Source organism: Ursus americanus, chromosome 33, assembly GCF_024610735.1.
Source record: "Ursus americanus isolate L20-20 chromosome 33, mUrsAme1.1.p, whole genome shotgun sequence".
Taxonomy (NCBI): domain Eukaryota; kingdom Metazoa; phylum Chordata; class Mammalia; order Carnivora; family Ursidae; genus Ursus; species Ursus americanus.
Window position 1 is genome coordinate 914,084 of NC_142159.1, and position 27,831 is coordinate 941,914.

General features: G+C 52.3%; 2 protein-coding genes across 10 annotated transcripts in view; one reads left to right on the forward strand and one right to left on the reverse strand.

Moving 5' to 3' along the window:
- The first annotated feature begins 818 nt into the window (after positions 1-818).
- Positions 819-27,789, forward strand: LOC123776111 (peptidyl-prolyl cis-trans isomerase E-like). Of its 9 annotated transcripts, none has more exons than XR_015722801.1 (5): positions 819-1,159; positions 6,211-6,302; positions 6,864-7,595; positions 8,788-8,911; positions 9,279-15,745. XR_015722801.1 is itself a non-coding variant. In XM_087858597.1 (4 exons), exons 1-4 carry the CDS (start codon positions 1,636-1,638, stop codon positions 23,965-23,967), a joined length of 525 nt encoding a protein of 174 aa, XP_087714723.1. In that variant the 5' UTR covers positions 1,168-1,635; the 3' UTR covers positions 23,968-27,789. The 9 variants fall into 9 exon arrangements, 3 of the variants coding, with proteins under 3 accessions (XP_087714723.1, XP_087714722.1, XP_087714724.1); XR_015722802.1 differs by having other exon boundaries at positions 819-1,016; XR_015722799.1 differs by lacking the exon at positions 6,864-7,595.
- LOC123776110 (bone morphogenetic protein 8B) overlaps positions 17,895-27,831 on the reverse strand; it is a 35,974-nt gene continuing 26,037 nt past the window's right edge. The window contains exon 7 of the mRNA XM_045771904.2: positions 17,895-21,284. Within this exon, the coding sequence (XP_045627860.1) occupies positions 21,135-21,284 (150 nt within the window). The 3' untranslated portion in view covers positions 17,895-21,134. The remainder of the gene's footprint in view (positions 21,285-27,831) is intronic.

Consider the following 27,831-nt stretch of genomic DNA (forward strand, 5'->3'; position numbering starts at 1 on the left):
ACATATATACACTGAAATATCATTCTGCCATAAAAGAGAATGAAATCTTGCCATTTGTAACAACATGGATGGATAGAGCTAGACAGTGTAATGCTAAGTGAAATAAGCCAGAGAAAGACAAATACCATATGATTTCACTCATGTGGAATTTAAGAAACAACGAACAAAGAAAAAGACAAACCAAAAAACCGACTCTTAAATACAGAGAACAAACTTGTGGTTACCAGAAGGGAGGTGGGTGGGGGGGATGGGTGAAATAGGTGATGGAGATTAAGATTACATTTATCTTGAGCCAATAGCAGTATATGTATTCGCTGAATCACTATATTGTGCACCTGAAACAAATATAACATTGTTAATTATGTTAATCACGCCAGCATTAAAATAAATAGAAATAGGGGCGCCTGGGTGGCGCAGCGGTTAAGCGTCTGCCTTGGGCTCAGGGCGTGATCCCAGCGTTATGGGATCGAGCCCCACATCAGGCTCCTCTGCTATGAGCCTGCTTCTTCCTCTCCCACTCCCCTTGCTTGTGTTCCCTCTCTCGCTGGCTGTCTCTATCTCTGTCAAATAAATAAATAAAATCTTAAAAAATAAAATAAAATAAATAGAAATAAAATAAAGGCTGGGTCTGAAGTAGAGTCCCATATTTGCTGACTTCCGCGGCTAATGCGGCTATGAATCTGTGTCCTTTGTTACCTTCTGAGTGCTCCCAAACCAGGATGCACCTGCCACTGGACAGGAGCACCGCGCCCTCGACGGCCGGCGAGGGGGCGGGTCCGGGGGGGGGGCAGGGCCTAGCTACAGCTTCCGGCGGAAGAGCCGGGGAGCAAGATGGCTGCCACCTAGCCGGTGCTGTTCGTTGTTGAGCCAGCGTGGGGGCTCCATTGAGGCGAACCGGTCGGGTCTCTTGTGGCTCTGCTCCCCCAGCCTGTGAGCAGCGCCCGCGACCTAAGGGCTTTGCTGGGCCTAGCGCTGCCCAGAACCCGTTCCCCTCTGACCCTGGTCTCGGAGAGTTGGTGAGATCTGTTATTGTGACTTCGGACCGCGTTCCAAACTCTTATGCCCATTCATTCCATAAACTCCGCAGTCCTGGCCCCTTAGAGAAAGGAGTTCACAGAATAGCTGGGGAATTATGGAAACATCCTTACCGCAGGAGCTGGTGAGCACCGTGATGCGAGCGTATGATGGACAGTGTTGATGAGAGGGTCGGGCTGAGGGTTTCAGGGAATGAGCACCCCATCTGGATAGGGGAGGGCGAACTTCCCCGAGGCACAGTGGCCAGGGCTGGGTTTGAAAGATCTGAAGTAAGGCTGTTGCCTGAATGGAGAGCAGCAAGAGCCTGGAGGGATGAAGTAGTCTAACGTCTGGGGGCAAATGGTTTGCGCTGAGGGAGCAAGGGAGAAAGAAGGATAGTAGGTGGGCAGGGCTCAGGTTAGGGGGGTCTTATATGCCGTGCTAAGGAATTTGGACTCTGTCGGTGGGCATTAATGAGCTTTTGGAGAATATTAAGCAGAATAGTGCTGTGACTCGATTTGCCTTCTGTTGGATTCATTCCAGTGACATATAGAAGAGAGTCAAACTGGGAGCAATGAAGGTATCACGGTAACCGGAGGCTAGATGTAGGTCTGAAACGGGATGGGGGAGGAGTGTACCTCACAGGTCGTTTTGTATACCCATAAGACTAGGGACTCCTCCTTCCCCCCCTGCTGCTGTCTTGCTAACAGAGTGTTGCAGCAGCTTGTAGCAAGAGTGCGGAGAGCATTGGTTCGTTGCAGGGGGGCTGGCAGAGGAGGTGGACGACAAAGTTCTTCATGCTGCTTTTATTCCTTTTGGAGACGTCACAGATACTTAGTTTCTTCTGGTGAAACAGGTGAGACCTTTCAGTGTCTCATTTTCAGATTCCTGTGTCAGGAAAAGCGTTTCGAAAAAATTTCAAGTCATGTGCATTCTGTGTATGGTTGGTATGTAACGAAGTCCAGGAGGGTGTCTCTCTGGGTCAACATGACTGTGATCTTGGCGATGGAAGAGGAACGTGCTGAGGACAACAGGGCCAGGACGGTGGTGTGGCCATGGGCTGGAATTCACAGAGACTCATGGCTTGTTGGATGTGAGGAAAGGCTTTCTCCACTTTGGAGCCGTTTGGGCCTTTGATTTCTGATCATTTAATATACAAACTGTAAAACAGGATTCAGTAGGAAGATAGTTTTAGAAAAATCTTGAAAGGTCTGAGTGTTGTTTCACACCACGCCTGCTGACCAGACCTCCCTGTTGGCAGCTGTGCTTTTAAGTAGCAGAGGGCAGCAGGGAAGCTCAGCCGCAACATTGGGGGCCTTGACCTCTGCTCACCCCGGGGAGTTGCCCTTAAAATGGTGTCACAGTTAAGGTGCGCGTTTCTATTTGATCCGTGGTTGTTATTCTCTAAGATAGGAGTTTTAGACCGAGCTGTGCCACTAACTCTGGGTGTGATACTTAAACTGTCTGAGCCGTCAGTTCTTTGTTTCTTAAATAAAACAGTAAGGCTGGCTTTGTGGGGGGCTGTACCATCCCTGAATTCTACAAACTAGTGACTCCTGTTGCTCTTGCTGTCGGCCAGCTAACATAATGTTTCCCTGAGGACAAGCACTAGGCTCCCTTCACTAGTAGTCACCCAACTCAGCAGTGAGGTCAGCACTCTGTGCTCACTTGGGGCTCAGTTGGAGTGAGTAATTGATAACTTCGTCTGTCTTATAGACAAAAGTTATAATGCTTGGAAAGTAACTTAAGGCTTATATTCTGTAATGGTAGAATTGGATACTACAAAGTTTAAAAATTCACTCTTTAGCTAAAACAAAATGATTTTAATATTTCTGGAAGCATCTAAAGATTAAATTTTTTAAAAAAGATTTTATTTATGGGGCGCCTGGGTGGCTCAGTCGATTAAGTGTCTGCTTTGAGTTCGGGTCATGATCTCAGGGTCCTGGGATCATGCCCCGCGTGGGGCACACATCCTCACATCACCAGCCATAACAAGCAGTTCGTACATGGTCTTTGTTAAATGCGTGTAATCTAGGTAGGTAAGAAGGGCAAATGTGCCTTTTTTTCCTGTGCCTGTGCTACTGAGCTTTTATCTGAGTGCTAACCACAGGAAGAGTGGGACTGCGAGCATGAACTCGTATTAGCAGGTGCTCAGCGGCAGCCGACAGCCTGGTCTGGCTGAGACTCTGCTTTTTACTAAAGCCGTTATGGGGACGCTGCTTGACGGTACCTGGGACCCTCAGACCCCTGTGTGTTTCCAGTTTCCGCAGTTTCAAAGTTATCTAGGAAGCAAAAGTTGTCATTATTTGAAAGTATTCACAGTGAACTGGCTACTTAGAAAATGAATTCTCATTCAGAAATCCTTTCCGTTGGGGGCGCCTGGGTAGCGCAGTCGTTAAAGCGTCTGCCTTCGGCTCAGGGTGTGATCCCGGCGTTCCGGGATCGAGTCCCACATCGGGCTCCTCCGCTGGGAGCCTGCTTCTTCCTCTCTCACTCCCCTGCTGTGTTCCAGCTCTCGCTGGCTGTCTCTCTGTCACATAAATAAATAAAATCTTAAAAAAAAAAAAAAAGAAATCCTTTCTGTTGAACATTTGCATAAATGCCAACCATCTTTGTTGGCTAGTCTCTCCCCATCTACGTTAGGGGTCAGCAAACTCGGAACGACAGGCCACATCCAGCCTGCAGCCTGTTTTTGTATGGCCTATGAGCTCAATCGTTTTTTATATGTTTAATGGGTTGTGGGGGAAAAAAAAGAATATGCAGCAGAGACTGTGAATGACCCACAAAAAATATTTACTGTCTAGCTCTTGACGGAAAGTTTGCTGGCCTCCAGTCTAGGGCGACGTACCGCAAATAGAGTGTGAATGGATTGCAAGGTAAAACCGAAGCTCGCTCAGGGGCAGGGTTCCATGGAGAGTGTGAAAGCGGTCATGGAAAACTGCTGTGGTCGGCTCTGGTCAACAGAGCGGAGACTTTTGAGCCCTTGAAAAGTGGCTCTCTCCTAAAGTTAAACCAGAGAAAACCTGCAAGGATTGTGATAGGCTGAGTGCTTCAAGAGAAAACGATTTAAATTCCTACTGCTGTAACACATTACCTCCAATTTAGTGGCTTTAAAAACACCGCAAACAGGGGCGCCTGGGTGGCTCAGTCGGTTAAGCATCTGCCTTTGGCTCGGGTCATGATCTCAGGGTCCTGGGATCTCGGGCTCCCTGCTCTGCAGTGAGGCTGCTTCTCCCTCTGCCTCTGCCTCTGCCTCTGCCTCTGCCTCTGCCTCTGCCTCTGCCTCTGCCTCATGCCTTGGTTTCTGGTCCCTTCTATCTTCAAGCCAGCAGTGGTCAGGTGGGTCGTTTCTCACACTGCATCACTCTGAAACTAACTCTCCTGCCTCCCTCTGCATAGAGGACCCTTGTGATTACACTGGGTGCATCTGAATAATCCAGTATGATATCCTTGTTTTAAGGTCAGCAGACTAGCGACCTTACTTCCTTCTTGCTGTTTAACTCTGCATATTTGAAGGTTTGGGGAATGGGATGTGGACATCTTTGAGGGCACCATTATTTTGCCTACAACAAAACTCTTATGTTTCTACCCTGCCCTTTTTTATGATCAGTCTTTTATTTTTCTTATCAATCTTTATGACTATGAAATAAGGATATTTCATGCTGTTCAATTTTTTCTTAATTGCTAGAAGTAAAATTTGTACTTGATTCATCTGTTTCTAAGAACGACAGCATAGCTATAATTATAACCTAGTTCTTACTAAATTAAGGAATTTTTTCAGATTTTTTTTTTAGTTTTCATGAAAAGACCTGAAACAAACCTTTTTAAAAGATCTATTTACCTTTTCCTAGTATCAGTTATTCTTGGATAATAAAATATTCCTATACGTCGTTCCGTGTTCTCTGTTACTGTTTCATCAAACGTGTCCCCCAGTAGCCAGCAATACTGTTGCTCTCCCATTTAGTGCTGATCTTGATTTTTTTAAAAAGATTTTATTTATTTGAGGGGCGCCTGGGTGGCACAGCGGTTGAGCGTCTGCCTTCGGCTCAGGGCGTGATCCCGGCATTCTGGGATCGAGCCCCACATCAGGCTCTTCCGCTATGAGCCTGCTTCTTCCTCTCCCACTCCCCCTGCTTGTGTTCCCTCTCTCGCTGGCTGTCTTTCTCTGTCGAATAAATAAAATCTTAAAAAAAAAAAAAAAGATTTTATTTATTTGAGAGAGAGCACGAGCGGGGCGGGGGGAGGGAGAAGGAGAAGCCGACTCCCTGCTGAGCAGGGAGCCTAATGTGGGGCTCATTCTGGGACCCCAAGGTCATGACCTCAGCCAAAGGCAGACACTGAACTGACTTGAGCCACCCAGGTGCCCCGATCTTGATTTTTTAAAGTGGCCTCACTACATGGTAACCGCATTTACCCTTATAATTTCAGAATTCTGAGCTCAGATCCGAAGATCATGCCAGCACAGAACTTCCTGTTGGTGTTGACAGAAAAGAAGTGTGTGGTGGCTTAGGGAGTTCATGGTTAGCTTTGTGCTTAGCTTGCCGTTGGGGGCTGTGGGCTCCCAGCATAGACTTCTTAGAAGCAAATGGAATCTTTTTTTTTTTTTTTTTTTTTTAGCCTAAACAAGGTTTAAGCAGCTGAGTTGTATTGCAGTTGTTTTCATAGTGAATTGAATTCTTTGGGCGGACCATTTGTGTCCATTTAGCCAAACTGGTGAGAATTAAGGAAGGCTCATCTTTGGCCTCTGCTGCTTTTTATCCCGGCCTCACTTCCTGGGCGGCGGTGAATGTTCATGGTAGAGAGCTGTGCGGTGGAGGAGAGAATGCGGTGCCTCCGTGGGAACAGAGTGGGGATTCTCTCCAAAGCTAGAGCCACTGTGCCCATTTTACCTTGTCCCGGGATGTAGACACAGACTGCGCCCTTCCAGCCTTGACAGTGGCTGGGCCTTCCCTGTTGGCTCGGCTCAGTCCTCCTCTGTCTCATCTGCCCCTGCCTCTGTGGAGAGCGGGACCTGAAGGCCTGACATTTCCAGTGACAGCTTCCCTGTCCAAAGAGGTAACTTCTGCCGGTGAGAGCCCCACGGGGCGTCCGCTCTGCTGACAAGGCAGCAAAGAACTGGGCACAGCTAGGGAGCAGTTGGCCGACAGCTTGAATGTCTTAGCACGTGTTCCATTCTTTCCTTTTCGGTGTGGGCAGATGATGACCGGCTGAAGAAGTGTTCTGGGAAGACTCTTGAAGAGAATAAGGAGGAAGAAGGGTCGGAGCCCCCCAAAGTGGAAACCCAGGAGGTGAGATCGAAGGCTTGCGCTTCCCTGGGCGGGGCTGGCACTTTCCACCCAGGGCGCGTCTGCCGTGGGCGGCGCTGGGTGAATTGAACGGAGAAGCTTGGCTTTCTTGTCCTTGAGGGACTCTAGGGGAGAAGTGTCCTGTGCGTGCTTGAACTGGGTGGGGGTCTGAGATGAGAAAGGACAGTGAGGACGCCCCCTCCCAGCATCCGCCATCCTCCTGACCTTTCCCGCGCCCTCACTGAAGACCTTGGCACCAGGCTCTCGGTCTTCTATTCCTGGCCTGATTCCAGAGAGGTCCCAGCTCCTCAGAATGTACCCAGGTGCCAGGCGCTTCCTGCCTCAGCACTTTCTCCTGCTTCTCGATGCTCCGTCGTGACCGTTGCTTCTGGGAATAACCGAGCTCCCCCTCGTCTGTCCACCTTTGGAGCCACGGTGTTTCTCCGAGTTCCTCCCTTAGCCCTCGGCTCCTCTCTGCACGCTGTCCTTGCAGTTTCGGCCACTGTGGCCCGTGTCCGAGCTTATCACAGCCACTCAGCCTTCTGCCGATTTCCTGATCTCTAGGGCTAGCCTTGACCTCGCTCGCGAGTTCCACGGGTTTCCACCTGCCTGGCTCCCAGTCACCATAAATCAACAAAGCATACCCCAAGTGCATTTCCTCTCTCCCGGTCACCGTAAATCAACACAGTATGTCTGAAGTGGATTTCCTCTCTCCTGCTCTGCTCATCCCGAGTACCCGATCGGAGTGGATTTTGGTGTCTCCCGCAGTCACCCAAACCAAGGACTTCCGTGTCCCCGCCGGCTGCTCATCACAGTTCACACCTGCTGTGTTGCCATGTCCTGCTCATGTTCTCTTTACGTCTGCCTGCGTCTCCTCTCCTGTTTGCTGCTGCCGCAGTGGCTTGGCTTAGCCTCCGTCCTCTCTCCTGCGCATAGTGACGGCAGCTCGCTAGCTGGTCTCCCTGCCCGGGGCCTGCTCGCTCCCGTCCTGAGCAGCCAGAGGCAGCTTTCTAAGGCCCAGAGCTGACCACGTGGCGCTGCTCCAGCAGTCGGAGGGCCCCTCACCTGTAGGAGTGAGGCCGGGCTCCGGCCGCTCCCCTCTCGCACCGCGCGCCCGTTTGGCGGTCTAGGGTGGGGTGCGTAGGTGCTTATCAGTCTGTTTTCGCATCCCCGGTTCCTTGGCCTGAAAGTTCCCTCTCCAGCCGACTTTCTCTCACTCACTCCTACTCACCTGTCATCGCCGAGCTCAGCTGCTACCTTCTCCAGCAAACTTCTCTGCCCCCCCAGTGGGGTGAGGTAAGGTTCCTTCTGGGCTTCCATGGCCCCTGGGCTCCTGTGGCTTCCTCAGTCCTGGCACTTACGGCGTTATTTTGACATTATTTATTTAACAGATGTTTAAATGTTGCTTCCTCTATACCAGGCACTGTTCCAAGTGCTTTACAAATATTGAACCCCAACGGTAATCCTCTGAGATAAACACTAATCCTGTCTCCAGCTCGAGGCGACAAAAGCGAGCGCTGGGAGATCGGCACCTTGTCCCACAGCACGCAGCTCCGAAGTGCGGGGCGGGATCGGAGCCAGGGCTGCGCCACTGCGGGCTCTGCTCGCCTCTCGCGTTCGCGGCCATCGCTCCCCCGCCGGGTCGCAGGGCCTCCAGGGCCTTACGTAACAGCTCCAGAACCGGGCCTGCAGGCCCAGTGTGTACATGCTGACCTCAGAGGTAATGGTTTTCTCTAGCCGACCAGCGGTAGGGTTTGTACCGAACGTTGTACTTGTCAGCCAGTCGTCCGGGGCACTTGGAGCACAGAGCGAGGCCCGACCTCGTCGTTGTCTTCCCGGGGCTCAGGCCCCAGCCGGAGCCCGGCCCTCGCTGCTTCCGCGGCAGCCTGGCAGTGAATCTGTAGGGCGCAGCACAGAGGGATGTTATGGGTCGCTGTAACGGGAGTAAGGTGGTGGGCTCGAACTGGGGTTGTGTGTTTTTAATTGTGTTCTGTTTTTTGAAAGATTTTATTTGACAGAGTATAAGCAGGGGGAGCAGCAGAGGGAGCGGGAGAAGCAGGCTCCCTAGTGAGCAGGGAGCCCCATGCAGGGGCCCCAGGACCCTGGGATCATGACCTGAGCCAAAGGCAGACACTTAACTGACTGAGCCACCCAGGCGCCCCTGAACTGGGGTTTGTGGGCGCACTGCGGGCAGGGAGGTGTGGGTCTGTGACCGCGGGCCAGGGTGCAGCGAGCTGGCGCGTCTGAGGGTGAGTGGGACGAGGTCCCGAGCCTGCGGGGCGGGGCTGAGGTAGCCGGTGCTCGGGGGTCCCGTCCCTGGGGGTCCGGCTGGCCCCTGCGTTCTGCCGCCCCTTCCGTGGCCCAGGGCCTTCCCAGGCGGCCCCTTGCTGCAGCTCCCGCACCTGGGCTCCCGGCGTGTGTGCAGAGTACTCGCTCTCTGCTTGGGGAGCCGGAGTGCTCGCCGACCTCACGATCTCTCCCGCGCCAGGGCGAGCCCGCGGCAAAGAAGGCCCGGTCCAATCCTCAGGTGTACATGGACATCAAGATCGGCAACAAGCCGGCCGGCCGCATCCAGATGCTGCTGCGTTCCGACGTTGTTCCCATGACAGCAGGTGAGCGGGACGCCGGGCCGGACGCCGGGGGCTGAGCAGGCTGGGAGGAAGCTGCCTGGAATCCTGAGACTTCCACGCTTTTTATCGGAGCCCTTCTGAGGCGTCCGGGACCCTAGCATCTCGTCACGTGAGCCCGAGCAGGCATTTTTTGAAGTTCTGTAAAGGCTTAGGGACTATTAGAAAGAGTAGGCAGTTGGAAGTTATAAATTCTATTTTTTTGTAGTTTTGTTTTGATGTATTTGCAAACTTACAGATTTACGGAATAAGAATTCTGTGAGAACAGTGCGAGGAACTCTTATCTATCCTTTATCCACTCGTTAATTTACTTTTTGTCCCCTACGCTTTTCCATTTAATTTATACACACAGAAAGGTCCCCCCCACTGTGCCAGTAGAGAGGAAGTTGAGGACGTCATGCCTCTCGACCCCCACATAGCGGAGTGTCTGTTTCCTAAGAACGAGAACGTTCCCTTGTGAGATCACAGCACGACCCTCAGAAGCAGGAACTGGAGCGTCCGTGCACTGTTCACTCGTCTTCAGGCTGCGTTCAGATGTCCTCACCTTCCCCGGGATCGTCCTTTCTAGTAACCGCAGCGGTTGTCCTTCCCTGGCAGGGACTCATGCTGCACGACAGGGTCGCGTCTCTTTGGTCTCCTCTGTTCGGAGCGGGGTCTCTGTTTCTCAGTGTCTTCCTTGATCTCCGTGACTCTGAAGAGAGCAGGCCCGTTTTTACGATGGTTTCTGAGTTTGCCTGGCGCTTGCCGGTGGGACGCGTGCTGGCAGGAGCGCCTCACCGGGGCGTCTCGTGAGGATGTGCGTCATGACGTCACTGCTTTCTTTGGCCACTTGCTCAAGGAGACGGCTGCCAGCTTTCTCCACTGGAAAGGGGCTATTTGTAGGGCGATACGTTAAAAGCTAACATTTTTTTCTCCTTTTGGCCTCCAGCGCATCAGAGGTGACTGCTATCACAGGTGTTGTGGGTTTCCTATTTTCCTAAATATTCTTAATGACAGTTTTTACCCATAATCCTTTTTTTGTTTAAATCTAGCCTTTTAAAAAATGTTTAGTGAAGTCATCATTGCACATAGTTTAGAGAAAATTGTCCTGTGAAGTTTGTTACACCGTGATGTTCTCCCCCCACATTGTCATCTTTCTGCCCGCCAAAGGCAACCTTCATTTTTTCAAGGGTTAATTTTGGCTTCTATTGCTCTGTCTCTGAAACACATACTCATGTTATCGCTACTTGATTTTTTTTTTTTTTTCTTTTCAGTTTTTGGCTGTTTTAGGTCAGACTTTTCGGGAAACAGACTTCTGGAGGATTGCATGCAGAAAGCTTATCAGGGAGGGATCTCAGGGACAACTGCAAGGCCGTGGGAGCAGATTGGGGAGAGAGTGAAACAGCCACTGTGCAGTCACACCGGGGCTTAGCTCGTCCCAGGGGGCCCTGGAGCTTCGATAGCCCTTCTGACTGGTTCTGAATTGAGGCCTGGAGGCCAGGCCTCTGAACCCCACTCCCCCCACCGCAATCATGAATTCTGAATGATTCCCAGGAGGGGTGGGCAGCTCCATTCTGCCGAGGGCATTTCCTGGGACGGAACTTCTCTCGGGGCTGGTAGCTCTCGCGCTCCTGGGAGGTGAGAGAGTGAGCGTGTTGGTCTTGAAGGAGATCTCAGTGGCTTCCCCAGGCGCCCCTTGCAGTCCACCTCGCCCACTACCTAGATTCTCCTTGGCCACTGCGCCTCAGTCTCCTGTGTCCTCCCGCCGACCTCTCAGGTGTCTCGGGACCCAGAGCGCGACCCTTGCTTTGCTTCTCTTCCCTCCCTCTTCCCTTCGTGGTTTCTTAACCTCTTAGCCCAGTGCCCGCCTCTTAGACCTGATTCTTTTCTAGGCAGAAATGAAGTCCCAGCTCATAGATCCTTCCAACACACAGTTTTTAAAAAATAGTGTTATGTCATAATTATAATATGAAAGAAAATGAAAGGGAACTGATTTACAATAAAATGGTGTGTATTTCAGTATGTAAATGCTTGGACACAGCTAAACACGTGAAATGTTTAAACGTGCACTTCTGTCTAGAGCCGCAGTGAGCAGTGTGGACCGGCACAGGTGTATTTTGTTGGCAGGACCACAGTGACATGATTTTCTGAAACAGTGAAAATCTCTTGGTAACATTCTGAACAAAAGAAAAAATTAAATGTTCCCTCAGTTTATGTGGTAGGTCTATTTCTGGAAAAATTCAATGCAAAAAATAAGTCATTGTTTTTGTTTTCGTTTTTTTAAGATTTATTTATTTTAGAGGGATGGGGGCAGGGTATACAGAGAAGGAGAGAGATTTTTTTTTTTTTTTAAGATTTTATTTATTTGTCAGAGAGATACAGCGAGAGAGGGAACACAAGCAAGGGGAGTGGGAGAGGGAGAAGCAGGCTCCCCCGCCAAGCAGGGATCCCAAGGAGACTTACGCGGACTCCCCGCTGAGTGCGGAGCCCAGTGCCCCCAGGACCCTGAGATCATGACCTGAGCTGAAACCAAGAGTCAGCCGCTTAAGCAACTAAGCCACCCAGGAGCCCCTATAAGTCTTTGGATTTATATGTAAACTGGAGTTAGGTTCTCACCTCAGATCATTATGAACAGATTTTTCTCTGCTACGTGAATGTTTCTCAGGGCACGTGAAAGCCTGAGAGGATTAAGAATAATGCTTCTTTAGAGCACCTGGGTGGCTCAGTCACTTAAGCGTCCAGCTCTTGATCTCAGCTCAGGTCTTGATCTCAGGGTCGTGAGTTCAAGCCCCGTGTTGGGCTCTATGCTGGGCAGGGAGCCTACTTAAAAAAATAGAAGAAGAATTCTTCCTTACGTGGGCCGTTGGAGGATACCTGGGTTCCTTGCTCCCTTCCCACTAATGCCAATAGCACCCCCAGGAAAACTGACAACCAAAAACATACCTTGAAGTTTCCAAGTAGCCTCGAGGGGGCAGTCTTACCCTATTTAGAACCAGCGCGCTAGCCAGTCCCTTCCTGTCCCAGGGCTTCCAGTCCCGTCTGTGAGTGAATCCTGCCCACTGTCCGCCCCCGTGTGGGTCTCTCCGTGTCGTCTTCCGTGGGACGTCCCATGGGTGTCTCAGAGCTCACGGGCTCTCTTGCTCTTTCCCCCCAGACCCTAGCTGCCTGCTCAGCCTAGGATCATCCTTGACCCCTGTCCTCTGTCACACACCCCGCAGACCCGCACGTCTTCAAGTCGCTTTTTGGTCTGCCTGTTCTTCACCCTCCACTAGCACCAAGTCCTCACGCGCGTCTCCCTGTCTGCACTCCTGCCCCTTCCCTTCCTGGTCTCATCCGCAAGGCAGTCATCAACGCAGTCACGTCCTTCCCCTGCTGAGGGCGCTCCTGTGGCCGCCTCGTGCGTGCGGGATCCAGAGGGACCCCCCGGCCTGAGAACTGGCATCTCCCCAAGCTCCCCGAATGTGCTGCTCCGCCCTCTGTCCCCATGGCAGTCTTGCTGTTCATGTCGCAGCAAACTCCCCCTCGGCCTTGGTCGTGTCACCTCCTCTCCCGGAACATTCTTCCTCCGGCATCTACAGGGGTCACCCCTCACTTCCTTCAGGGGCCGCGCACCTTGTGTGAGAGGCCTGCCCTGCCCTCTCTCTGGAATGGGCCCTCCTGTCCTCCCTTCTTGTTAGTCAGCTTCGTTCTTCCTCGAGTATTTAACGTCAGCCTCATGAGGCAGGACGCGGTCTTCCTCGATCAGTACTGTGTCCTAAACGGCGTAAATGTCTGACTGTTGAACGCTGAGGTTCACGGGGCTGATTTGTTACGTGTCTGGCATCTCGACCGCCTCCAACATGGAGAGGGGAGCGGGACGTGGTCCCCATCCCAAGGGAGCCCGCTGTCCCGCCGCCCCGCCGTGGGCAGCGGGCGTTCTCGTTAGCGCAGGTGACCGTTCGGCTCCTCGTACCGCGCTCCCCTCAGCCCTCGCCAAGCCTGGGCTTTTTCAGCGCCGATGTTGGTCCTCCAGGAGCCTTCCGCGGTACTGTCACGTCTGCGCGTGCGCGCGCACTTCCGGGTGCCTGTGCCTGGTGCTTCCGTTTGCTGAGCAGATGTGTGTGTCACTAGGCTCTGCTGCTCTGTAGTGTGCTTTTCTTTCTTTCTTTCTTTTTTCTAAACAGCTTTATTGGGATGCAGTTCACATACCATTCAGTTCACCTGTTTAAAGTGTACATGTCAGTGGTTTTTACCGTACTCATAGTCAGTCATTACCACAAATAATTTTAGAACATTTTTCTCAAAAGGAAACCTCGCACCTTTTAGCATTCCCCTTCTTGTCCCCCAGCCCTAGGCAAACACTAATCTACTTTCTGTCTTCCTGGTTTTGCCTATTCTAGACATGTCATACAAATAGAATTACACAATATGTGGCCTTCTGTGGCTGGCTTCCACTTAGCATAATATTTTCAAAAAATTCGTCTATGATATAGCATGTATCAGTACTTGGTTCTTTTTAATTGGCAATGAACAGTCAGTGTATGGATATACCACAATTTGTTTATCCGTTCATAAGTTGATGGACATTTGTTTATACTTTTCAGGTATTATAAATAATGCTGCTGTGAACATTTATGTGTAAGTTTTTGTGTGGACATATGTTTTCATTTCTCCTGGGTAGATACCTACACTTAGAATTGCTGAGGCATATGATAACCATTTTTTAATATTTGAGGAACTGCCAGGCTATTTTCCAAAGTGCGCCATTTTGTAGTCCCATCAGCAGCCTGTGAAGGTTCCAGTTTCTCTGTATATCCCCGCCATCCCTGGTTACTATCTCTTTTATATTCTCTTTATATTATCCTAGTGGTGTGAAGTGCTATCTCATTGTGGTTTTGTTTTTGTTTTGTTTTTTGAGAGAGAGAGAGAGAGAGAGCAGGGAGGGGCAGAGGGAGAGGGAGAGAGAGAACCCCAGGTAGGCATGGAGCCTGATGCAGTGCTCGATCCCACGACCCCCAGATCATGGCCTGAGCCAACATCAAGAGTTAGACACCCAACCGATGGAGCCACGCAGGTGCCCCACTCATTGTGGTTTTGATTTGAATTTCCCTGATGGCTAATGATATTGAGTATCTTTTCATGGGTTTATTGACCATTTGTATATCTTCTTTAGGAAAATGTCCATGCAGATCCTTTACTCATTTTTTAATTGGGTTATTTATCTTTTTATTGAATTGCAAGAGTTCTTTCAAATATTCTAGGTATAGGTCTCTTATCAGATACATGATTTGCAAGTGTTTTCTGTCATTCTGTGGGTTGTCTTCTCACTTTCTTTATGGTGCTTTGAAGCACAAAAGGTTTTAATTCTGTTGAAGTCCAGTTTATCTATTTTTTCTTCCATCAGTGTATTTTTGACATCATAACTAAGAAGGTTTTGTCTACCTAAGGTTATGAAGATTTACTCCTATATTTTAAGATTGTTATGGCTTAGCTCTTACATTTAGGGCTTTGATCCATTTTGAGTTAATTTTTGTGTATGGTGTGAGAGAAGAGGTCGAATTTCTTTCTTTTGCACGTGGATATCCAGTTGTCCCAGCATCGTATGTTGAAAAGGCTGTTCTTTTCCTGTTTAAATGTTTTGGCATCTATTGAAAATCAATTGACTATACATGTAAGGGTTTTATTTCTGGACTTTCTATTCTGTTTCATTGATCTATCCTCTGCCAGTTCCACGCTGTCATGTATTCTGTGGCTCCATAGTACATTTTGAATTTGACAAGTGTGAGTCCTCCACAATTTTGTTCTTTTTTCCAGGTTGTTTTGGCTGTTCTAGATCTCTAGCATTTCCATATGAATTTTGGGGATAACGTCAATTTCTACAAAAAAGCCAACTGGTATTTTGATAGAGACTGCACGGAACCAGTGCAGTTTGGGAAGTGTTACCATATCAAGTTTTCCAATCCGTGGACATGGCTGTCTTTGTGTGTGTGTGTGTGTGTGTATAAATTAATGTAATTTTTCTAGAGAGCAACTTTGTGATGCAAGTCAAAAGCCGTACAATTTTGCATATCTTTTGGAGCAGTGATTCCAAGTCTAGCTATTTATAATAATATTTCTTAAGTTTATTATTTTTTTATTATTTATTTATTATGTTAGTCACCATCATTAGTTTTCGACGTAGTGATCCATGATTCATTGTTTGCGTGTAACACCCAGTGCTCCGTGCAGTACATGCCCTCCTTACTACCCATCACCGGGCTAGCCCATTCCCCCCCTCAAAACCCTCAGTTTGTTTCCTGGAGTCCATAGTCTCTCATGGTTCCTTCCCCCTCTGATTCCCCCCTTCATTTTTGCCTTCTACGGGAGGAGATTATGCTAAGTGAAGTAAGTCAAGCAGAGAAAGACAATTATCATATGGTTTCACTCATTTGTGGAACATAAGGACTAGCAGGGAGGACATTAGGTGAACATGGGTGTCTTTCCATTTGTTTAGATCTTTAATTTCTTTCAGTAATATTTTATAGTTACCAGAGTATAAGTTTGTACTTCTGTTGAATTTATTCCTAAGTACTTTTTTCTTTTGGTGTTATTGTAAATGGAATTTTTTAAAAAGATTTTGTCAGAGAGCGAGATAGCATAAGCAGGGGTAACAGCAGAGGGAGAGGGAGAAGCAGGCTCCCCCTTGAGTAGCAAGCCCAATGCAGGGCTCCTACCAGGACCCTGGGATCGTGACCTGAGCCAAAGGCAGACGCTTAACTGACTGAGCCACCCGGGCGCCCCTGGAATTGTTTTCTTGATTTCATTTTCAGATTGTACATTGCTAGAGTATAGAAATAAACTGATTTTTATATATTGATCTTATATTCTGCAACCTTGCTCAATTATTTATTAGTCCTGAGTTTTCTAGTGAATTCCTTAGGATTTTCTGTATATGAGATCATGTCATCTGCAAATTTCACTTCATTTTTTGCAACTTCCCCTGACTAGAGGCTCTGATACAATACTGAATAGCAGCGGTGAGGGCAGACAGCTTGGTCTCATCCCTGATCTTAAGGGGAAGCACCTGGTCCTTCACCATGTGGGGTTGTAGGTGCTCTTTATCAGACCGAGGTGCCCTTCTCTTCCTAGTTTGTTGAGTGTTTATCATGAAAAGGTGTCGGGTTTTGTAAGATGCCTTTTCTGTGTCTACTGAGATGGCGATACGATTTTTGTACCCTACTCTGTCAGTGTGCTCTGTTTATTGCTGTTTGGGTGTTGAACCAGCCTTGCGTTCCCGAGATGAATCCATTACCTTCTGAGTGGCTAGACTGAGCTACACCGGGCTGGGGCCAGTGTCCCCAGGGCTTACCAGGAGCCTGGTTACAAAGCAGACAGTAAGTATTTGTTGAATGGATGAAAGAACGGATAAGCCCATCTGCAATGACTTCAACAGCGCAGCTCACCATTTCGCTGTCAACGCATGAAAGGCTGAGGCATCCACGTAGTATTATCGTCCTAGAGTCTGAGCTGCCTGGTCGAAGGGCTGTCAACAGTCCGCGCAAACGTCCCTCTGGGGGCATCGCTTCTGATAAAATCCATCCTGGTTTCTGTACGGCTGCCCGCCCGTTCCCAGGTGTCTGCAGAGGTTGCAGCACCTCCCCTGCCGTCTGCCTCCCGCCCGGGCCGAGTGTCTGAGAGCGAGCCCTTGTCAGACCACCGCAGGGCCGCCCGGGTCAGAGCTGGGGCGGAAGTGCCTCCGTCCCCCTCTCCGCTGCTACCAGGCCGCTGAGTTGGCGGAGCCAGGCTCCGTTCGTGCCCTCACACCTGGCGTGCGTCTGCTGGGCACCCGGTCCCTCATTCAGTCACTGACCGACGGTCAGAACTGTGGCACCGCAGAATGGCTGGAGTCCTCCTGCCACGCACCGTGCTTGGTGCTGGGAGCCCTGAGGAATCAGCCAGCGATGGTCCCCCCCGCCTGCCGTACCCCAGACCGAGTGGAAATCGAAGTCTGGTGCCACAGTTTGTAGCGTTGCTGCTCTCACCCGACACCGGCGTTTGGCCAGCCGGGCCACCTCCCAGCATGTCCGTGCTCTCAGGCTGAGCACCAGAGGCCACCAGACACCAGAAACAATGTCCGGGGCTGCCACCCGCTCCCCTGCTGCTGGCCAGGGGCTCTTGATCCAGGATCGGCGCTCCGAAACCGTCGGGCAGGGCTGGTTCTCATTTTGGGTTGAAGTCAGGTTGAGCCTGGAGGGGAGGGGAGAAGCCTGCTGGCCTGTGACGCCAGGCCAGCTCCTGCGGAGGGGGCAGCTAGCCCGATCTCTAGCATCGCGGGCCAGCCTTGGTCTCTGCCTTCAGGTGGGGCTTGTCCCCCTTGGTTGGTCGGGATCGTGACCTGCAGTATTCCCAGCAGGGACCCTCGCTCCCTAACCCAGGCATCCCTCTCACTGCTGGTCAGTCGTGGCTGTCCGGACAGGTAGCGGTGAGGCCAGGAAGACGCCAGCCGCTCGGGGCTGGTGTGACATCTGGGAGAGAAGAGATGTGTGCGACGTCCTCAGTAGGGCTGGCTCTAGGGAGGACGTGCGCGGGGGTGGGGGACAGGCTGGCCTAAAGCCCCAGGAGGGAGGACTGGTCACAACCCCGTGAAACGAGGGGAGGGGAGTTGTTGCGGGGAGGGAAGGGCCCCTTACTGCGTGTCCCTGGTCGCCCTGGGAAGGCGGGACTAGCAGACCGGCCCGGAAGATGGTGGACGAGGAACCAAAAGGTAGCAGTTGCTCTCTCTGTGCCATGCGAGGGCTTCCCCGGAATTTATCACACGGGTCCACCCATGACCCCCCTGCAGGTGGTGACCCGCGCCGCAGAGGTGAGATGCCAGGTCCCGAGAGTCCCGGCTGATGACCTGAGCACCCGGCTGCCTTCCTGGAGCTGGGCCAGGGCTCCCGAGAGCGGGGTCGTGGGGGCCTCACACCCGCCTCTGGGGAAGGAATGGTGACGGAACTGGGGCAGAGGTCAAGGGATGGAATGCTGCGAATTGTGTTTTTAAAGATTTAATACCAAATTTTCTAAATATATCATAGACTGAGTAAATCAGATCAAGTAGTGCACCGCGTACAAGCCTAACTTTATAAGATATCCATATATTCTACATAAAGACAGACGTGTGTGTCAAGGAAAAAGACTGGAAGGAATTATTAACAATGCTTAGCTCTGTGTGCTGGGATTACATGTATTTGTATTATGCTTTTTATTTTCAAAAATTTCCCTGGCACACATGTAATATTTTCTTCAGAGAGGAAAAACTTTTTTTTTTTTTTAAAGGGCCAAATGCTTGCTCAGGGCTTCCCAGTAAGAAGAGAAATTCCAGAAAGCTCCCCCTTCAGCTTCCCGGCGGTAGCAGGTGGGTGCTGGACTTCAGGAGGGGCGCCCGGCCACGTGGCTGAGAGTCCCTGCGGGTCCCTGCAGGCCGCGACTTCGTCAGGCAGGGGACTGGGTAAGTCTCACCTCCTCCCGAGATGGGACCACATTTAGATTTTTTTAGGAAAAGAGCAGCTTTAAAGTAAACACAGCAGCACCTCCTGGACATGTTCTGGGAGGAGCAGGTGTTAACAGGAAGGCCGACAGGGGAGGCCCAGGTACGCAAATTCATTTGAACGTGGTGCCAGGGGCTTGCGCGGGTGCACCCGGTCCCACGACGGCCTTGCAAGGGCGGAACCGATGCCCCACTCAGAGGAAAGACCTCTCACTCAGACGTGACAAAATCTGGTGAATTTAACAAGAGGCAGAGCCAGGGTCCCATGTCAGGTCTGCAGGCTCCAAAATCCACCCTGTCCTATTCACAGCCCCCTTTCCTGTGCAGTTCTGGGCATTTCTTGAAGCATGTTACCCACGTCCCTACAGAGAGACACAAGAATGGGGCTTCGGCTGATGGGCTGGCGTCAGGCCCGGGCCGCGCCATGATGGTGGAGATGCACTGGGGGTGAGGCACACGGAGCAGTCGCCCCCACACACACCAAGGGCCCCGCACTTGGCTATTCCTCTGCGGCCTCTCTTGCTGGCAGCGTTGCCCTTGCTGTCAGCGGGCCTGAGCTGAGCAGCTTACGTAGGCTTCTAACGCGCAGCCTTGAGCGGAGCCGGGGCTGCGGGGGCAACCAGTAAACCAGACGGCCGCCGTCCTGTGGACTTTGCACCCACTCTTCTTCTCCAAGGCCTTTTGTGTGGTTTCCATTTGGTGGCCGCCTGGATGGCTGGAGGTTCTAAAAGTCCGTCAGAAAGGCCGCGACCGTTCTACGCTCGGCTTGGTGGCACAGGAGGGGATTCGGGTCATGATACTAACGTGCCTGTGGGCACACCCAACGGGCAAGGCCGTCTGCACGTTTAAAACACTGATTTTCCAAGCTTTCCAAGCGCGGCAGGTTATGTGCTGGGCATTGAAGAGACCAAATACTGACACTCGTCAAAAGTTTCTGAGCCTCTGCTGCCCTTGATGTTGGGAGGAGAGCCGTTGACTAAGGTCCCCAGATGGCAGGTTTCGTGTCCTGTGGCGGCTGGGCTCAGGCTCTGTCCGGGCCGTGTCAGGAGGGGGTCAGGGTTTCAGGCCGAGGAAGGAGTCCTAGGTCCCCATGTCACAGAGGAGAGACGGAAGCTTGAATCAGGAAGGGGCCTTGTCCGGACAGCAAACAGGTCAGTGGCTGAGTCAGAACCAGAACACGGGTCTGACACTCTAGTCGCCTTGTGCTCCAGTGCCTGCCAGCCTGAGGTCCAAGCCCCGGCTACTAGGGAACTCTTCACCTTGCAGACGGTCTGGGCCCACCCTCTGTGTACCCGGGGAGGGTCTCTTCCTCTGGGCTCGTTCCAGAGTCCCTTCCCGGTCCCTGTGGAGGGGCCGCTGTCCTGCAGCAGGGCCCCAGCGTCCACACCCGCTGTCACACCTGCTGTCCCGGGGCCCCTCCTCGGGGTGCGGAGTGACTGCTGAGAGGCGCATCCTTGGATGCGGAGTGACACACGAGAGGCGGCTGGGCTGTGCCTGTGGGGTGGGGTGGGCCCACGGGCTGCTTTTAATGACAGTATTTCAGGGGTTGGGCAGCTGGACTCTGTCTGCACCAGCAGGTAAATTACAGGCTTAGCAAGTCAGAAATCCAGTAAACACTCCAGCTGCCGTGGCGGCTGCTCCAAGGAACACTGGTTTCCGGGAACCTTCACTCGGGCCAGCCTGATTACTGCCCGTCACTCCCCTGGACAGGGACCTGTTCTCTGGCTCACAGATCTCGAGAAACAGGCCAGGGCTGCTGGGCACACGGGGTGGTGCGGACTGGTGAACAGCCTGCTCTTAACCCCTGGATGCTATGGGACACTTCCCACCCTTGCCCCAGACCTGGCCTGCGGTGGCCCAGGCGCCATCTGTGGGTGAAATGGTTGCTCCTCAGTGTGGCAGAAGGGGGACCGGAGTTCGTTTCCACTCTGAATAGCTGCTGGGTGTCTGGAGTTGTGTGCCGGGGGTTCAGTGGAAAATACACCCAGGCTGCTTACTGACGTTGGCCGTGGGCGAGGAGCTGGGGAGTGGTGTCTGTGCGCCGCGTGTCTGCCAGCCTGGACCTCCCGCTGCGGCCACAGTCGTCGCCTCTGTTAACTTCGTCTCGGCGCGGAGCTTCACATGGAAAAGGTGGAGGGAACTGGACGCCCCTAAGGTTATTCGCTTCTGGGCAGGGATTGGGGGGGGGGGGTCACACCTCTTCCCCAAGGAGGGCAAGACACATGCCATAAAACATCCCTGTCGGCATCCGTCTTAGTATGAGGCCCGTCCGGCCTGTTCTTTTTCTAATGTGCTGTCTGCTAGTGGGCCACGTTCGGAGCCCAGAAATACATGGTCCTGAAGGAGAGTGTGCCCTGGAAATGCCCAGTGTGCTGCCCGGAAAGGGGAACACCCTCCTCCCTGCTCAAAGCTCAGCCAGCCGGCCTCCCACTCCAGGTGCCCCTCAGATGGGCCTGGGCCAGCCTCCGTTTGGGCTGGGGGTGGCCAAGCACACGTCCTAAGGCAGGACTTCTGAGCGGAACCCAGGGCAGTCCACGTGTCTCCGGTACAGCTGTGTGCGTCAGGTCTGCCACAAACCCCAGGGAAGGGGCAGAGGGGCCCGGGGAGACCCTGGCAGGCTGTGGCAGGGCTGTGCAGGCCCTCCCTGCCACCCCGCCTGAGCATTGATGGCATGGGAGGGTTTCCCGCCTCTGGCGAGGGCCTGCGCCGGGCAGGGGGCAGCACGGCGGCAGGCGCAGGGCCTCAGTGGCAGCCGCAGGCCCTGACCACCATGTTGCGGTGCTTGCGCAGGATGACGTTGTTGCTGCTGTCGTAGTAGAGCACGGAGGTGGCGCTCAGCTTGGTGGGGGCACAGCACGCCTTGGGGACCGCGTCTGGCTTCATCAGGTGCACCTGGCCACAGCGGGGAGCGGGCACAGGCGTGAACGAGGGGGCCTGCCCCGGAACCCCCGACCCTAGCTGCTGCTGGCCCGAGCTCCAGCTGCTCGCCCTCCCCCGCTCCATCCTCCACCTGCAGCCCAGGCAGCTGCTCACACGGAGACGTGCCCCACCCCGTCCCCCTGCACCCCTGCCCCGCCCCACCACCCTTGGGGCACACGCGCCACCCTCAGACGGGACACCCCAGCACGTGGTGTGCCCAGGAGCCCTCCGGGGTCCCCTCCGCTCCTCTCCGTGCTTCTGCGATGTCTCTGATCACCTCTTGTCCCCGTTCGCTGTTTGCGGTCTGTCTCCCCTCCCGAACGCGGGCCAGTGAACGCTCACAGAACCGGACAAAGCCTAGAATCCTAGGTCCACCCCTCGGGTGTCCAACGCGGTTATTCCTCGGAGCACTTCCCGCCCCTGGTAACGACCCAGCTCCTGCTCTGGGCAGATGGAGACCCAGAGACCGAGGGCACGGAGGCCGAGGTGGTGCCGAGTCCCGTGCTCTGCGCGGGGTGGAGGGATGGGAACCGGGTGCAGGACCTGCGACCCTCCTAACAGCCTGACTGCCAGCAAGGAGCCTGCTTGAGGGAGCGGCCTGTTCTCAGCCTCCTAAAAACAGTTCTCCTGAGCCTTGGTGGGCCGGCTACACTACCGGTGACTCCGGGTCCGGGCCCCCCACCTGGAGGCGGCCGAGGTGGGGGGAGGCAGGAGAGGAGAGGAAGCCTACCGCAGCCCAGGGCTGCCGGCCCTCTCGGAGGCTGCCCAGCGGGACCCAGACGAAGCTGGCAGGTGGGGGAACCTGTCTGGCAGCCTGGCCCCCGCCCCTCAGGGCCCACCTTGTCCCTGTCGCCCCAGCTCTGAGCCGGCCTGTTGGAAGGACACTGGCTGGCTGGGGCCCGGCTGCCTCTCAGAGGCCCAGGGGGAGGCCAAGGCCTCCGTGGGGAAGTCCAGCCAGGCGGGGCGTGGGTGCTGCTGCCCCCAGCTTCCCCGGCTCCATGTGTGGGGGCTGAGGGGGGGAGTGCTTGGTGTTCTCAGCCCACGTGAACAAAACTGGGGGACACCGCCCGCCTGCACTGGCCATGGGGCTCCACGTAGCTGGAAACCAGGGAGGGCCTTTCCTGAGCTGGGGCGCTGGGGAGAAGCTGGGCACCGCAGGGGTGCGGCCTGAGACTCCCCCCAGAAGAGAGCTTTGTCAGCTGAGTGACAGAAGGAAGGCCTTTTACCCCATCTGGCACCAAACAGAATGATCCGTGGAGGCCAACGTGCCCTTGCGTTCAGCTTGGTTTTGAGCCCCTGGGAAACCAAAGCGGAGGGTCACTTGCTGCATCTTTGGTACAAATCACACACCTGTGGGCCTCACCTTCCCTTCTGCCCGACGGGTATACCGGTACTTGTCCCGTTTCCAGCACAAACGCATCTAGGACACGTGCCTTGTGCCAGCCCTGCCAGGACGGGGCACAGAAACGTCCCAGACACGGTCGCTGCTCTCAGACTCAGTGGGGAGGGAAGGGGAGACAGGGAACATTCCAGCAGACAAACAGGACCCACAGGATGGCACAACAAAGCGGGCCTTCCACCCCAACAACAACTCTGCCGCCGGACAAGGCTTCCTGTGCCTGGGCTCGCCTGCAGACCCCAAGGATCCCCCCACCCCCGCTCCCGCCAGCAGCCCTGCCTCCACCTGCACCAGCTGCCCCCGGCCCTTGTCAGGGGACCGCAGCAGCCCCTCCCTCGGCTCCCTGCCTGCCCCGCCCTCGACCCCGTCCATGTGCGCGCTGCCCCCAGAGCAAGACTTCCAGAGAGGAAGTCACATCGTGAGACTTCATTGCTAAAACCCTGCACCGGCTTCTCAGTTTACGTGGGATTAAGTCCCCCCACCTGGCACCTTCGGCGGGACCCCGAAGCCCTGTGAGCCAGCCCTTGACCACCCCCAACGTCACCTTCCCAGCACCCCCACACCTCCCTGCCGCCCGAGCCCACCCAGCCGTCCTGGGAGCTGTAGGTGCGACCATCAGCCCACACGCCCAAGGGCTGGGGGAGCATGAAGCACGTGTGCAGAGGACAGCCTGGGGACGCGCACACGGGTCTCATCACCACTGAGCTCCTCCCAGAAGGCGGCTGGGGGGGGGGGCAGCAAATCCCACCTGACGTGAGAAAGGCAGTGTTACCACAGAGCCAAAGCCCCGGTCAGTGACGATTCTCCTCTCACCTGGAGACCTGCCCTTCAACCATCTTACCAGACAAATAGGCTCAGGCGTGCCAGGCACTAGGTTTCTAGGCAGACATTCTAGAATGAAGTCTCGACCCCAGAATCAGGACTATTTAAAGCTTAGGAATGGCGGAGTTGGTAGAAGATGGCAGAGTGGGAGGACCCTGAGCTCGCCTCGTCCCACGCACACGGCTAGATGACACATCGTGTAAATAAGGCAGGAAATGACCAAAGGACCAGAACAAACTCCACACTCGAGGGGGAGGGGAGAGGAACACTAACCGGGAGCTCCACAGGGAAGGCAAATCCCCGCAACACTGGGCTTTGAAAGCCAGAGGGGCTGAATTTTATGAGTTCTTACAACCCGCAGGACTTAAAACCTGGAATTTGAAAACTCAGCAGCTCAGTTCTGGGAGGGCCAGAGGAGACGGAGTCCCCACCTAAGGAGACAGTGGGACAGAGGGCCCGCAGAGAGACAACACAGAAGCAGCAGCTGGAAGAAACCCCGGGCCATATGGGAGGGAGAGCTGCTGACCTCTCAGAGCGTGGCCCCAGGCAGAGACGGTTGGCGGACTCTTTCAGGACCAGCATTACCCTGATACCAAAACCAAACAGACACAAGTAAAGCGAATGACAGGCCGGTATTGCTGATGAACAAAGGAGCAGACAGGCGCCATTTCCCTTCCCTGTCCCCCAGCATCAACCCACCTCCTGTGGGGACCAGCACAGCTCTGACACTCCGACCTACCTTGCCACCCCGCCCCCGCAGCCATGCTCACCTCGGTTCCAGCCCCGTGGGTCCCCTCCTGCAGAGGGTGGTCGTGCACACCTTGCTACCGCCACCTCCCTGCACCCCGAGCTTTGGCAGCTCCACTCCCCCAGCTGGGCTAGCCTCGCTCCCTGCAGCAGCTGGGCCCCTCTCGCAGAGAACCCGCACACACCCCGGGCAAACACTGCGTAGCCCACCCCCACGCCCGCTGCAGATCTACTCCCTCCAGGACAGTCTTGGCTGGAGCCCATTCAAGGTGGTACTCTAAGCATGGTGGTGTGCAAGCAGCCCCGACAGGGCCCTCAAAGAGACTCCTGCCCTGGGGAGAGGGAACCACGACTACACACAGCAGTCAGGCTGTGCCCCAGCAGGGGACTGGGGACCCACAGCCGGTCTGATTACAGGCCCCACCCTGCCCACCAACAAAAGCTGCTCGGGGACAACACAGGAAAAGCGCCCTGTGGTTTGGTGTGGCTGCATCTCACAAACACCTGGTGTGACTCAACTCGAGCCCAACGTGCACCTGGTGTGACTCAACTCGAGCCCAACGTGGCCCCAGACTGGCCACCTAACACCACAGGGACCAACACTGCCCACAGCAGACAGACAGCCATCGCAGACGACCGGACTGAAGGACAAAGCGGCTCAGCCACCACAGAGGCTGTATGCAACACACACAGGAGACACCCCACGAAGCACCAGGTTCCGGTGAGCGGGACACGGCGTGCAGGACACTACAGGACCTCTTCTTCAGAAGGCCACTACTTTTAAGAGCAGGAGATGCAGCTGACCTTCCTAACACACAGAAACAGAGTTAGACAAAGTAAGGAGACAGGTAAACATGTTCCAAATGAAAGAACAGGACAAAATCACAGCAAGAGACCTAAGGAAAACAAACAGAATAAGTGATATACCTGATAGAGAATTTAAAGTAATGCTCAGGGGCACCTGGGTGGCACAGCGGTTAAGCGTCTGCCTTCGGCTCAGGGCGTGATCCTGGCGTTATGGGATCGAGCCCCACATCAGGCTCCTCTGCTATGAGCCTGCTTCTTCCTCTCCCACTCCCCCTGCTTGTGTTCCCTCTCTCGCTGGCTGTCTCTATCCTGTCGAATAAATAAATAAAATCTTTAAAAAAAATAAATAAAGTAATGCTCAAATGGTACTGTACTTGAAAAGAGTGGGGGACATCAGTGCGACCCTTAACAGGGAGTTAAAGGACCAGAGACGAGCACAAATGACATTCCAAACACACACACACACACACACACACACGAGATAGAATAAATAGTAGGCTAGAGGGCTCAGAGTGAATCCGTGACCCAGAGGACAGAGTAATGGAAAGTAATCAAGTTCACCAGATGAGAGAGGAAAAATATGCAAAATGAGAGTAGACTTAGGGAACTCAGCAACACCATCAAGCATATAACATCTGCATTGTAGGGATCCCAGAAGGAGAAGAGAGAGAAAGGGGGCAGAATATGAGGCAATAACAGCTGAAGAAACGAAAGGAAGAAATCCAGATTCAGGAGGCACAGAGATCCCTGAACGAAATCAACCCAAGGAGGTCCACACCAAGATACACAGTAATCAAAATGGCAAAAAGTAGTGATAAAGAGAATTTTTTAAAGCAACAAAAGAAAAAAGTTACAAGGGAAACCCCATAAGGTTATCAGCTGAGTTTCCAGCAGAAACACTGCAGGCCAGAAGGGAGTGGCATGATCTATTCAAAGTGTTGAAAGGAAAAAATCTGCAGCCAGGAATACTCTATCCAGCAAGGCTATCATTCAGACTAGAAGGACAGATAAAGAGCTTCCAAGAAAACAAAAGTTAAAGGAATGAGCACTAAACCAGTCCTACAAGAAGTGTTAAAGAGGACTTTTTGAGTGGGCAGAAAAGACCATAAGTAAGATTAAGAAAAGTAAGATGTACAAAAGCAGTAAAAATAAATACGTTTATAAAAATACACAGTCAAGGGACTCAGAAAATAAAAGGATGTAAAGCATGACACCACATACCTAAATGATGAGGTGGTGGGGGAGTAAAGAATGGGTTCATCGAAAGAACCAACTTAATAGAGACTGCTGTATGCAGAAGGTGTTATGTACAAGCCTAACGGTAACCACAGATCAAAACCCAGTAATACGTGTGCAAAAATTAAAGGGAAAGGTATCCAAATATGTTACTAAAGAAAGCCGACTAGTCATGAGGGAAGAGAGCAAAGGAAGAAAGGAACAGAGGACTACAAGAACAACCCTAACAGAAGTAACAAAATGGTAAGATATTCATCCCTATCAATAATTACTTTGAATGTAAATGGACTAAATGCTCCAATCAAAACAAAACAAAACCCATCTATATGCTGCCTACATAAAAGACTCATTTCAGATCTAAAGACACCGCAGACTTAAAGTAAAGGGGTGGAGAAGCCTTTATTTTGCAAACAGACATGAAAATAAAGCCAGGACACCAATACTTATATGGGACAAAATAGACTTTAAAATAAAGGCTGGAACAAGAGACAAAGTGACACTATATAATCATAAATGGAACAATCCAACAAGAAGATAAAACAATTGTAAAAAAAAAAAAAAAAAAAAAGGAGCACCTGCGTGGCTCAGTTAAGTGTCTGTCTTCGGCCCAGGTCATTATCTCAGGGTCCTGGGATCAGCCCCGCATCAGGCCCCTGCTCAGCGGGGAGCCTGCTTCTCCCTCTCCTTCTGCCCCTCCCCCTGCTCATGCGCTCGCACTCTCTCTCTCTAATAAATAAAATCTTAAAAAAAAGAAGACATAAGAGTTGTCTAAATTGTATAAACAATTGTATAAATACACCCAACATGGGAGCACTTGAATACATAAAACAGTAAGACAAACACGATGTAATTGATAAAATAATATCAGGGACTTTAACACCCCAGTTAGGACATGATAGATCATCCGAACAAAATCAACAAGAAAACCGTGTCTTTGAATGACACGTTTGACCAGATGGTTTTAACATATATTCAGAACATTCCATTCTAAGCAGAATACACATTCTTTACAAGAGCACGCAGAATATTTTCCAGAACAGATCATATATTAGGCCACTAAATGAGTCTCAACAAATTACAAAAGCTTAAAGTCATACCATGCATCTTTTCTAGCCATAACACATGAAACTAGAAACCCATGACAAGAGAGTCTGGAAGGAACTCATTCATTGGAGGTTAAATAACATGCTATCAAACAGTGAATGGGTCAACCAACAAATCAAAGAGGAAATTTAAGAAATACATGGAAACAAATGAAAACGAAAGCACAATGGTCCCAAATCTTTGGGATGCAGCAAAATCTGTCCTAAGAGGGAAGTTTATAGCAATATAGTCCTTCCTCAAGAAACAAACTAACAAAAATCTCAAATAACCTACTCTTACACCTAAACGAGTTAGAAAAAGAACAAACAAAACCAGCAGAAGGAAGGAAATAATAAAGAGTACAGCAGAAATAAACAAAATGGAAGGAAGGAAGGGAGGGAAGGTGGGAGGGAGGGCGGGAAGGGG